Here is a 13,023-nt window from a genome sequence, read left to right as displayed (position 1 = left end):
TTTTGTATTTCTGTGTTGGCCTGGTATGACTCTCAATCAGGTACATCGTTGTTGCTGATTGAGAATCATACTTAGGTAGCCTGTTTTCACCTGTCACTTTGTGGGAGGGTATTTCTGTGTTTAGCTTTATGTCTTACAGGACTGTTTATTGTCATTGTGTTTTTTGTATACGTGTTTTGTTTTGGTTTCCCTTCTTTGTCCTAATAAAAGATGAGTGTACATATACCCGCTGCGTTTTGGTCTCAACCCTACGACTACCGTGACAATTATTTCTTATTTCACACTTCATTAATTCCCAATATTTTCCATAAGACTTAAATAGTTGGGCTTTCCCTCCAATTTTCTTGTATATTATCTTTGGCATTCATCTTGAAATTAGCATCTTTCAACAGTCTACTATTGAGTTTCCAAAAACTCAGATTTGGTTTATTAACTTCAGATCCATTAATATTTAAAGATAAGAATATAACTTTATGATCAGTAAGAATTGATGGTTCAATGGATACCTTGACTACAGAATTATCTAATGAATTAGAAATCAACCAGAAGTCAATTTTTGACTGTCTGGCCATGTCCTTGTTACTCCAAGTGAAGTCCTTTTTATCAGGATATTTAGATCTCCAAATATCGACTAATCCAAGACCAAGTCATAGATTATTAAACTCAGGATTAACAATGCTGGATCTGTTAGGAGGGGGATATCTGTCAATCATCATATTAGATACAGAATTAAAATCTCCACCTAAGATAATTTTGATATCCGGAAATACACCTATAACTCTATTAATCTCTTCTTCAAATTCTTGAAATAATATCCTGTTGTTTTGTTTGTTGTTGGATGCATAAATATTCCGTAATAAAAATATTTCACTGTTGAAATTCACTGTTAAAATTAACCTCCAGAGTGGTGAGTCTTACTACTGATGACCTTCCCTTTAAATGCACCTCTTAAAACTGCTGCACCTGCAGAGTGGTTGTTGCCATATGATAACCAGATATTGTTACCCCATTGATTTTTCCAAAAAGCTAGATCGGAAGAACAAGCATGAGTCTCTTATAGATAGTAAAAGTCTGCATTTAACCGTTTGCAATACAGGAAAATAGCCTTCTGGTTGAGTAAATGACGAATACCCCTGACATTAATTGAACAAAGAGATAAAGACATAAACTTCAACCAACAACCTTGTTATGCTAATATAAGCTTTTCCTAAGGATATGTAACTCAAAAGGATTTTTATCCCATTATTAACCTCTCCAACAAAAAACAAACAAATACTGGTCACAAAGTTACCAAAGTATTCTTACTCCCACAAGGGGGAGACATTGTGTAGATTTTACAATAAGCAGTTATTCACCCATAGTCAGTGTTTAGTTTACCAGTTCTCAGGTCAGCCTTTTCTCATTCAAGTGTTTGTGTACATTTTGTATAATAAACGGGTGTTTGAGTAGGCTAAACCAGCAAGCTGCATTCGCTAGCTAAGTACGTGAAAATGAAAGTGAAAAAAATAGGGCTAGCTCTCTCTCTATTGCTCTCTCGCTTCATTTTTGGAGAAATTAATTTGTTCAAAACTGTTAAACTATTGTCTTTCTCTTTGAGGCAAAAATGTTATGCACTGCAGTGCTAGCTAACTGTACCTTATGCTTTCAGTGCTTGATTCATTCTCTGATCTTTTGATTGGGTGTCCCATGTGGCTCAGTTGGTAGAGCAAGGCACTTGCAATGCCAGGGTTGTGGGTTTGATTCCCACAGGGGACCAGAAAGAAAATGTATGCACTCACTACTGTAAGGTGTTCTGGATGAGAGCATCTGCTAAATAACTAAAATGTCAATGTAAAAAAATGTGGACAAGAGCTCTGATAGGTTTGAGGATGTCCTCTGGAAGTTGTCATAATTACTGTGTAAGTCTATGGAAGGGGGTGAGAACTACGAGCATCTTAGGTTTTCTATTGAAGTCAATGTACACAGAGGAGGACGGAAACTAGTTGTCCTCCGGCTCCACCATGGTGTTGAGTGTTGTTGAGGCTACTGTAGACCTTCATTGCACAACAGTGTGCTTTAATAAATTATTTGGTGATGTGAATATATTGAGTATAGTTTTATCTAAATAAGATAACTTTTTAAAATATTACACAATTTTTATTTTTATGAAATTCAATGGGGGGGTGGGGTCCCCCCTCTTCCTCCTCTGAGGAGCCTCCACTGACACACATATAGCATAGTTATGTTAACAGAAATAATTGCGTGCCTTACTATTCTCCATGGTTGGTCCTTTTGCCTATTCTTTGGTGGAAGGAGCCACAGCCCACACAGTTATACACCTGAGCCTTCTTACTGCAGAACACAATCAATCCATCAGATTGATGCAGGTGTGGGTTGTAGGGTGTCTTCGTGTTCTACATTTTTTAATATGGGTAACTCGTAAAAGAGCCTGTTTTGAACTGTACCCTAACCTGAGAAGTAGAAATCAAAGGGAGAGAAACTGGGAATTGCTAAGTAAATGGAAGAATACTCTTATTGCAATGTGCGTGGCTCTTAAAAGAGCCTTTGGTTGTGCATAATGTAGTCTATCGGACAAGATGTTGCTGGGAAACAGCACCCTCCTCGTAGGAGGTGAAGGTCTCCCGCACAGGGATTGCCTCCCGTGCTGCGTTGTAGGCCCCCATCCTGGCAACATCCTGCAGAGCAGCAGACATCTCCTCTAGCACACAGCAGTGAGCTGCAGGTCCCCTCCTGGTCCTCGTGACCATCCTCATGAAGTTACAGTATGCAGGACACAGGTAGCCTTCACACGCCTCTGCGTTAGTAGGGTGGACCCCGATGACTCGTTTGTACCTCCACCACTGGGACGCAAGAATGCCGAAGGTGCACTCGACGGTCAGCCTGGCTCGGGAGAGGCGGTAGTTGAAGACCATGTTCCTCCTGAAAATGTTCGCTTCAGGGAAGTGCAGCATGAGGTTACTCCGGCACGGGGGTCCCCGGTGCTCTGCTCCTGGAATCAGGCTGTCTTCGGGAAGGTCCAGGGTGCCATCTCTGAGGGCCTGACCGTGGAGGAATTCATGCCTGTCCCTTGGTTGGGAAATATCTCTCATTACAAATGATAACATTGGATAGATAGATGCATGTGCACACACGTGCATGTGTAGCATGTGACAACAGAATGATCATATCAAGGATCGCATCACAAATGAATACATAAATATCACTTGAAGCTTGATGGTGAGCTGATCATTTGAATCAGATGTGTAGTGCTATGGCAAAAACAAAAATGTGCACCTCTTTGGGTCTCCAGGACCAGGTTTGAGAACCACTGCTCTTGGGACATTCATTGGGACTTCTTCATCTGCAGACAGGCTTTCACAGCTCTCTGTATCTGAGGACAGAAAACATCACAAAGAAACAGGCTTCATTAAACTGAAATTAGAAAGCACTGAATATTATGTTGCTATTATCTGTCCTCAGTTTTTCTCTCGAAGGACTGAAACTACACAAAAGTACCTACCCTATCCAGAGTAGCCTACTCTCTCCCTCCTTTGACAGCTGGAGCTGCTAATCCTTTCACCCTCTTCCATTGCTCTTAGCTAGCTAGCTATCTACCTACCTACAAGTGCATTTGGAGTGTGTGTTTTACATTTATTTACAAGATAGCTAGCTAATATGAAGTTAAGTAGCTATCTGGTGATTTATTTAATTCACATAGCTAGGTAGCTATACAGTATTTAAAGGTGGCTAGATAGCTAGCTACGTTAGCAGTTCATTTGAGCTAGCCTGCACAATACTGTAGCTAGCTAGCTTCACCTGGAATGCTTTTCCAACAGTCTTGAAGGAATTCCCACATATGCTGAGCACTTGTTGGCTGCTTGTCCTTTACTCTGCCAACTCATCCCAAACCATCTCAATTTGTTTGATAGGGTGGCGCACAACTGGCCCAACGTCGTCCGGGTTTGGCGGGGTAGGCCGTCATTGTAAATAAGAATTTGTTCTTAAATGACTTGCCTAGTTAATTAAAGGTTAAATAAAAAATAGCCCTTACACATGCTGGAGGTGTGTTGGGTCATTGTCCTGTTGAAAAACAAATGATAGTCCCGCTAATCGCATACCAGATGGGATGCATATCGCTGCAGAATGCTGTGGTAGCCATGCTGGTTACGTGTACCTTGAATTCTAAGTAAATCACTGACAGTGTCACCAGCAAAGCACCATCACACTTCATCCATGCCTCACGGCAGGAACCACACATGCAGATATCATTCGTTCACCTACTCTGTGTCTTACAAAGACACGGCGGATGGAACCAAAAATCTCAAATTTGTAGTGATCAGACCAAAGGACAGATTTCCACCGGTCTAATCAAAACAAATGAAATGTTATTTGTCACATGGGCTGATTACAACAGTGAAATGCTTACTTACAAGCCCTTAACCAACAATGCAGTTTTAAGAAAAATACCTAAAAAAAAGATGAATGTCCATTGCTCGTGTTTCTTGGCCCAAGCAAGTCTCTTCTTCTTATTGGTGTCCTTTAGTAGCGGTATCTTTTTTTTTGCGACTGCATTGTTTTAAAGTAATGATGGACTGACATTTCTCTTTGCTTATTTGAGCTGTTCTTGCCATAATATGGACATGGTCTTTTACCAAATAGGGCTATCTTCTGTATACCACCCCTACAACACCCCTACAACACAACTGATTGGCTAAAATGCATTAGGATGGAAAGAAATTCAACAAAATAACTTTTAACAAGGCACACCTGTTAATTGAAATGCATTCCAGGTGACTACCTTCCTCATGAAGCTGGCTGAGAGAATGCCAAGAATGTTCAAAACTGTCATCAAGGAAAAGGGTGGCTACTTTGAAGAATGTTGTCCGGACCTCTGGCAGTCTCTATGGGGGTGCCACAGGGTTCAATCCTCGGGCTGACTCTTTTCTCTGTATATATCAATGATGTCGCTCTTACTGCGGGTGATTCTTTGATCCACCTCTACGCAGATGACACCGTTCTGTAAACATCTGGCCCGTCTTTGGACACTGTGATAACAAACCTCCAAACGAGCTTCAATGCCATACAACACTCCGTGGCCTCCATCTGCTCTTAAATGCTAGTAAAATGGACAACTATAAATAGCTAGGTGTCTGGCTAGACTGTAAACTCTCCTTCCAGACAAATATTAAGCATCACCAATCCAAAATTAAATCTAAAATTAGCTTCCTATTTCGCAACAAAGCCTCATTCACTCATGCTGCCAAACATACCCTCGTAAAACTGACTATCCTACCGATCCTTGACTTCTGCGATGCCATTTACAAAATAGCCTCCAACACTTTCCTGAGCAAATTCGATGCAGTCTATCACAGTGCCAACCGTTTTGTCACCAAAGCCCCATATACTACCCACCACTGCGACCTGTATGCTCTCGTTGGCTGGTCCTCGCTACATATTCGTCACCAAACCCACTGGGTAAAGGTCACCTATAAGTCTTTGCTAGGTAAAGCTCCGCCTTATCACAGCTCACTGGTCACCATAGCAACACCCACCCGTAGCACGCGCTCCAGCAGGTATATTTCTCTGGTCATCCCCAAACCCAACACCACCTTTGGCCGCCTTTCCTTCCAGTTCTCTGCTGCCAATGACTGGAACGGATTGCAAAAATCACTGAAGTTGGAGACTTATATCTCCCTCACTAACTTTAAGCATCAGCTGCCAGAGCAGCTTACCGATCGCTACAACTGTACATAGCCCATCTGTAAATAACCCATCCAACCAACTACCTACCTCATCCCCATATTTGTGTTTGTTTTTCTGCTCTTTTGCACACCAGTATTTCTACTTGCACATCCTCATCTGCACAACTATCACTCCAGTGTTAATTGCTAAATTGTAATTACTTTGCCTCTATGGCCTATGTATACTGCTCAAAAAAATAAAGGGAACACTTAAACAAAACATCCTAGATCTGAATGAAAGAAATAATCTTATTAAATACTTTTTTCTTTTCATAGTTGAATGTGCTGACAACAAAATCACACAAAAATAATTAATGGAAATCCAATTTATCAACCCATGGAGGTCTGGATTTGGAGTCACACTCAAAATTAAAGTGGAAAACCACACTACAGGCTGATCCAACTTTGATGTAATGTCCTTTAAACAAGTCAAAATGAGGCTCAGTAGTGTGTGTGGCCTCCACGTGCCTGTATGACCTCCCTACAACGCCTGGGCATGCTCCTGATGAGGTGGCGGATGGTCTCCTGAGGGATCTCCTCCCAGACCTGGACTAAAGCATCCGCCAACTCCTGGACAGTCTGTGGTGCAACGTGGCGTTGGTGGATGGAGCGAGACATGATGTCCCAGATGTGCTCAATTGGATTCAGGTCTGGGGAATGGGCGGGCCAGTCCATAGCATCAATGCCTTCCTCTTGCAGGAACTGCTGACACACTCCAGCCACATGAGGTCTAGCATTGTCTTGCATTAGGAGGAACCCAGGGCCAACCGCACCAGCATATGGTCTCACAAGGGGTCTGAGGATCTCATCTCGGTACCTAATGGCAGTCAGGCTACCTCTGGCGAGCACATGGAGGGCTGTGCGGCACCCCAAAGAAATGCCACCCCACACCATGACTGACCCACCGCCAAACCGGTCATGCTGGAGGATGTTGCAGGCAGCAGAACGTTCTCCACGGCGTCTCCAGACTCTGTCATGTCTGTCACGTGCTCAGTGTGAACCTGCTTTCATCTGTGAAGAGCACAGGGCGCCAGTGGCGAATTTGCCAATCTTGGTGTTCTTTGGCAAATGCCAAACGTCCTGCACGGTGTTGGGCTGTAAGCACAACCCCCACCTGTGGACGTCGGGCCCTCATACCACCCTCATGGAGTCTGTTTCTGACTGTTTGAGCAGACACATGCACATTTGTGGCCTGCTGGAGGTCATTTTGCAGGGCTCTGGCAGTGCTCCTCCTTGCACAAAGGAGGAGGTAGCGGTCCTGCTGCTGGGTTGTTGCCCTCCTACGACCTCCTCCACGTCTCCTGATGTACTGGCCTGTCTCCTGGTAGCGCCTCCATGCTCTGGACACTACGCTGACAGACACAGCAAACCTTCTTGCCACAGCTCGCATTGATGTGCCATCCTGGATGAGCTGCACTACCTGAGCCACTTGTGTGGGTTGTAGACTCCGTCTCATGCTACCACTAGAGTGAAAGCACCGCCAGCATTCAAAAGTGACCAAAACATCAGCCAGGAAGCATAGGAACTGAGAAGTGGTCTGTGGTCCCCACCTGCAGAACCACTCCTTTATTGGGGTGTCTTGCTAATTGCCTATAATTTCCACCTGTTGTCTATTCCATTTGCACAACTGCATGTGAAATTTATTGTCAATCAGTGTTGCTTCCTAAGTGGACAGTTTGAGTTCACGGAAGTGTGATTGACTTGGAGTTACATTGTGTTGTTTAAGTGTTCCCTTTATTTTTTTGAGCAGTGTTTTTCCTTACCTCCTTACTTCATTTGCACACACTGTACACATATTTTTCTATTGTGTTATTGACTGTACATTTGTTTATCCCATGTGTAACTCTGTGTTGTTGTTTTTGTCGCACTGCTTTGCTTTATCTTGGCTAGGTCGCAGTTGTAAATGAAATCTTGTTCTCAACTGGCCTACCGAGTTAAATAAAGGTGAAAAAAAATAATCTCATATAAAATATGTTTTGATTTGTTTAACACTTTTTTTGGTTACTACATGATTCCATATGTGTTTTTTCATAGTTTTGATGTCTTCACTATTATTCTACAATATACAAAATAGTAAAAATAAAGAAAAACCCTGGAATGAGTAGGTGTCGAAACGTTTGACTGGTACTGTATGTCACCAGTAGGCCAAGTAATTGTACCGTTAATACCCGTCATTTGGTTACATTAATTTCTGTTAATGCATGTATTAATTCATAATTTACCGTTCTACCGTAATTTCCGGACTATTAAGCGCACCTGAATATAAGCCGCACCCACTGAATTTAAAAAAATATTATTTTGAACATAAATAAGCCGCACATGTCTAAAAGCCACAGGTGACTACCGGTACATTGAAACAAATGAACTTTACACAGGCTTTAACGAAACACGGCTTGTAACAAAAATAAATAGGCTTTAACGAAACACGGCTTGTAACAAAAAATAAAAAATTTGCAGTAAGCTTTAGTTGTCTTTTTGCACTGAGTCAATTCCTCACGCTGCTGTTTTCAACGTCTTATCATCGACTCATTAAGACCAAGCCAGATCAATCGCCTTCAACTTGAAAGCTGCATCATATGCATTTCTCCGTGTCTTTGCCATGATGAGGGTGACAAAATGACTACCGTAATCAGAATGATGGGAAGTTTGAGAGCGCTCGATTTAATCTAAACAGTAAACAAAAAAGTTTTTGACCTTAACCCATTCGGCAATTTCATTGGTCTAATGAAAGCTTCATGCCGCCAAAAAACTGAGCACGTCACAGAATGTGTTTTTTTTTGAGAAAAAAATTAAAAGCGGGAAAAATCCATATATTAGCCGCGAGGTTCAAAGCTGGGAAAAAAGTTGCGGCTTATAGTCCGGAATTTACGGTAATTCTAGGAGTTTAAAGGTTGTTTGCAGTGTTGAAAACCTGCTACACTTGTGAGAAACCAGTATGTTTTTTTTTCATAACCATCATTTTTGAGTTTTGTCAATTTTGCTATTGTCTTTTGTTTGGCGTGCTCTATGTGAGCAATGAGCATGTCTCTGTCTGGTTTCTCTGTCCTGATAATGTTCAGGGAACGTGCACGCCTGAGCACGCATAGAAGTACCTGGCCTGCTGCACGCAAATTTAGGAAAGTGCCCTTTTGGGTATGTCTGAGTTCTGATCATCCCATATATCCAGTGGATATACAGTTGAAGTCAGAAGTTTACATGCAATTAGGTTGGAGTCATTAAAACACGTTTTTCAACCACTCCACAAATTTCTTGTTAACAAACTATAGTTTTGGGCAAGTTGGTTAGGACATCTTCTTGTGCATGACACAAGTAATTTTTCCAACAATTGCTTACAGACAGATTATTTCCCTTATAATTCACTGTATCACAATTCCAGTGGGTCAGAAGTGTACATACACTAAGTTGACTGTGCCTTTAAACAGCTTGGAAAATTACAGAAAATGATGTCATGGCTTTAGAAGCTTCCGATAGGCTAATTGACATCATTTGAGTCAATTGGAGGTGTACCTGTGGATGTATTTCAAGGCCTACCTTCAAACTCAGTGCCTCTTTGCTTGACATCATGGGAAAATCAAAAGAAATCAGCCAAGACTTCAGAAAAAGATTGTAGACCTCCACAAGTCTTGTTCATCCTTGGGAGCAATTTCCAAACGCCTGAAGGTACCACGTTCATCTGTACTAACAATAGTACGCAATAATAAACACCATGGGACTGCGCATCCATCGTACCGCTCAGGAAGGAGACGCGTTCTGTCTCCTAGATATGAACGTACTTTGGTGCGAAAAGTGCAAATCAATCCCAGAACAACAGCAAAGGACCTTGTGAAGATGCTGGAGGAAACAGGTATAAAAGTATCTGTATCCACAGTAAAACGAGTCCTATATCGACATAACCTGAAAGGCCGCTAAGCAAGGAAGAAGCCACTGCTCCAAAACCGCCATTAAAAAAGCCAGACTATGGTTTGCAACTGCACATGGGGACAAAGATTGTACTTTTTGGAGAAATGTCCTCTGGTCTAATGAAACAAAAATAGAACTGTTTGGCCATAATGACCATCGTTATGTTTGGAGGAAAAAATTGGAGGCTTGCATGCCGAAGAACACCATCCCAACCGTGAAGCACGGGGTGGCAGCATCATGTTGTGGGGGTGCTTTGGTGCAGGAGGGACTGCAGGAGGGACACAAAATAGATGGCATCATGGGGTATGAACATTATGTGGATATATTGAAGCAACATCTCAAGACGTCAGTCAGGAAGTTAAAGCTTGGTCGCAAATGGGTTTTCCAAATGTACAATGACCCCAAGCATACTTCCAAAGTTGTGGCAAAATGGCTTAAGGACAACAAAGTCAAGGTATTGGAGTGGCCATCACAAAGCCCTGACCTCAATCCTATAGAAGATTTGTGTGCAGAACTGAAAAAGCGTGTGCGAGCAAGGAGCCTACATACCTGACTCAGTTACACCAGCTCTGTCAGGAGTAATGGGCCAAAATTCACCCAACTTATTGTGGGAAGCTTGTGGAGGGCTACCCGAAATGTTTAACCCAAGTTAAAGAATTTAAAGGCAATATTACCAAATACTAATTGAGTGTATGTAAACTTCTCACCCACTGGGAATGTGATGGAATAAATAAAAGCTCTCTACTATTATTCCGACATTTCACATCCTTAAAATAAAGTGGTGATCCTAACTGACCTAAAACAGGGATTTTTTACTTGGATTAATTGTCAGGAATTGTGAAAAACTGAGTTTAAATTTATTTGGCTAAGGTGTATGTAAACTTCCGACTTCAACTGTATGAACTCATCGGCGCGGTAATCTCTGAGGGCCCGGAATAGACTGTATAATGTTGTTGATACAAGTTTGCTAGCAACAGTTGATTGATTTGATACAATGTTGCCCTTCACTAGCAATAGCTCAAGTCAAGACCGATAGAAATGGGGGCAAACAGGTGGAGTAGAGCGATGAATGCGATGTATACGTGCGTATCCCGTACATACGCCTAATAAAACTTGAACTTGAAAGAACCTGAATTTTCATCAGGATATTTTCTGCTGGTTTTATTTGTTAGCTCTATGTATTTGACTTAGTTGACAATGGAAGTTATAGGCCTACTGCTTCTCATGGGAAACAACTATGATTTAATCGTCTTGACCCCATTCGATGCTAAATGCATAGTATGTATAGTAATAAACTATTGTCAGATCTACTGTGAATTAACAGACGCAATAGCCTACTTTGACAGAACCTGAATTTCTCCATCTTTATCCGTCCACTGTTCTTGTTCTCTCCAGGTTCCAGACTGAGGACAGATGTGGTGGAGGTGCCCCCGCGGATTGTCCACCACCCCTCAGATGTGGTGGTCAAGGTAGGCAGCCCCGCCACCCTCTCCTGCCGCGCCGACGGCACACCCGAGCCCTCCATTGAGTGGCTCCGCAATGGCCAGCCCCTGGAAATGGACAAGCTGGACAGCCAATTGCGGCCCATCGTCCTGTCGGAGGGCAGCCTTTTTTTCCTCAGCGTTGTGCCAGGGAGGCGGAGTCAGTCACATGAGGGCGTGTACGCGTGCATGGCAAGGAACAGCGCTGGCAAGGCCACCAGCCGCAACGCCTCCCTCTATATCGCTGGTAAGACTGTGGGGATGTCTTTCAAATTAGATGGACATGCGTATCTTGTTATAAATTCCAAGATGCCATGCAGAAATAATTGCACTGTAGGATGAAGAGAGGTACCATGTTATAGAGAGGTCCCACTGTTATATATCATGTGAGTGAAGAGACTATGTATCAGTCTCAGCAGTGTGCAGACTAACTAATAAATCACTCAAGGGCTTGATTGGCTCAATCAGGTGTGCTCATACTGAGATGGAACCAAAGGCACACACAGCTGCCTTCCAAGTACTTAAAAACACTATGCCAGATGGATGTGAAAATCTGGCCTTAGAATACATTCTGTTGTCTTGGTTGGATGGCCCTCTGTGGCTCCTACATCCTGTCCCATTAACTTCTTATCTTCCTCCATGCTGATCTTAAATGTGATATCAATCTGATATATGATCCTTCAGGTCCACGGAAAGCCCGCAGTAACCACAGACCCCTGCTCCAGAGAGAAAGCGAGAGACGTTGAGATTGTCCGTGTGATTGCTGAGTAGAATTATTATTATATATATATGTTTTAAACATTTATTTAACTAGGCAAGTCAGTTAAGAACAAATTCTAATTTACAATGACGGCCTACCAAAAGGCAAAAGGTCTCCTGTGGGGACGGGGGTTGGGATTAAAAAAAATATATATATTTATATGTATATATAGGACAAAACACACATCACGACAAGAAACAACACAACTCTACATAAAGAGAGACCTAAGACAACAACACAGCATGGTAGCAACATATGACAACACAGCATGGTAACAACATGGTAGCAGCACAACATGGTAGCAGCACAAAACATGGTACAAACATTATTGGGCACAGACAACCGCACAAAGGACAAGAAGGTAGAGACAACAATACATCACGCAAAGCAGCCACAACTGTCAGTAAGAGTGTCGATGGTTGTCTTTGTCTTTGTCTTTGAATGAAGAGATTGAGATAAAACTGTCCAGTTTGAGTGTTGGTTGCAGCTCGTTCCAGTCGCTAGCTGCAGCGAACTGAAATGAAAGAGGGTCCAAAATCAATGTTTACCACCTTCCCAGAACAAACACTCTGCTAATTTACCCCTGACCCCCAGCCTCTGTTTGCACCCAAAATAGGGTCACCCACAGACCACTGGATTCTTGAGCTGGATGGTATAATTAGTGGCTGATTGACTTGTTGGGGGAACTTCCCTGGAGCAGTATGTGGTGGAGGCATGGAGCAATTGGGACAGTAAACAGTGGCACTTTACTTTCGATTGAGTTATAGTAGCAGATCGATTGTAGTATAGTTTGCGTTTAACCTTTATTTATCCATGTTAGTCTCAATAAGATAATTGTGCAATTGTGACCTTTTGTAAGTATAGTTGAACTGGTTAGGTTAGTAGCCTCTACAGTAATGAGTCATGCAGCACTGTTAATTCATGAGTTGGGCTAAGTTCTCTATCATAACTAGACAATTCTTGAGTTCAAGAATACCCTTAATACATTTTAAAGAAGTCCAGCCTTGGATCATTCCTTGATGAAGAGTGGAGATATTCCAGTAGTAGTTTATGGCACTAGACCATTGTAACCATACGTGCAACCAAGTAGACACCAAATACTTTTTGTCTCATGATTCCATGTGGTGTCCTAATGTAATACCTATGTTATGACATCAGTGAA

The 13,023-nt window shown here is 42.3% G+C and overlaps 1 protein-coding gene across 4 annotated transcripts in view; it reads left to right on the top strand.

Annotated features, from left to right (window-relative positions):
* LOC106603667 (roundabout homolog 1) overlaps positions 1-13,023 on the top strand; it is a 70,417-nt gene that overhangs the window by 36,628 nt on the left and 20,766 nt on the right. For all 4 annotated transcript variants that reach the window (XM_014197620.2, XM_014197622.2, XM_014197619.2 and 1 more), the window contains one exon: positions 11,016-11,348. In XM_014197620.2, coding sequence (XP_014053095.2) covers positions 11,016-11,348 — 333 coding nt within the window. The remainder of the gene's footprint in view (positions 1-11,015; positions 11,349-13,023) is intronic.

Source organism: Salmo salar, chromosome ssa04 (genome assembly GCF_905237065.1).
Source record: "Salmo salar chromosome ssa04, Ssal_v3.1, whole genome shotgun sequence".
Lineage (NCBI taxonomy): Eukaryota > Metazoa > Chordata > Actinopteri > Salmoniformes > Salmonidae > Salmo > Salmo salar.
Note: the sequence above shows the minus strand (reverse complement) of the source record. Positions and strands in the feature narration are given on the sequence as shown.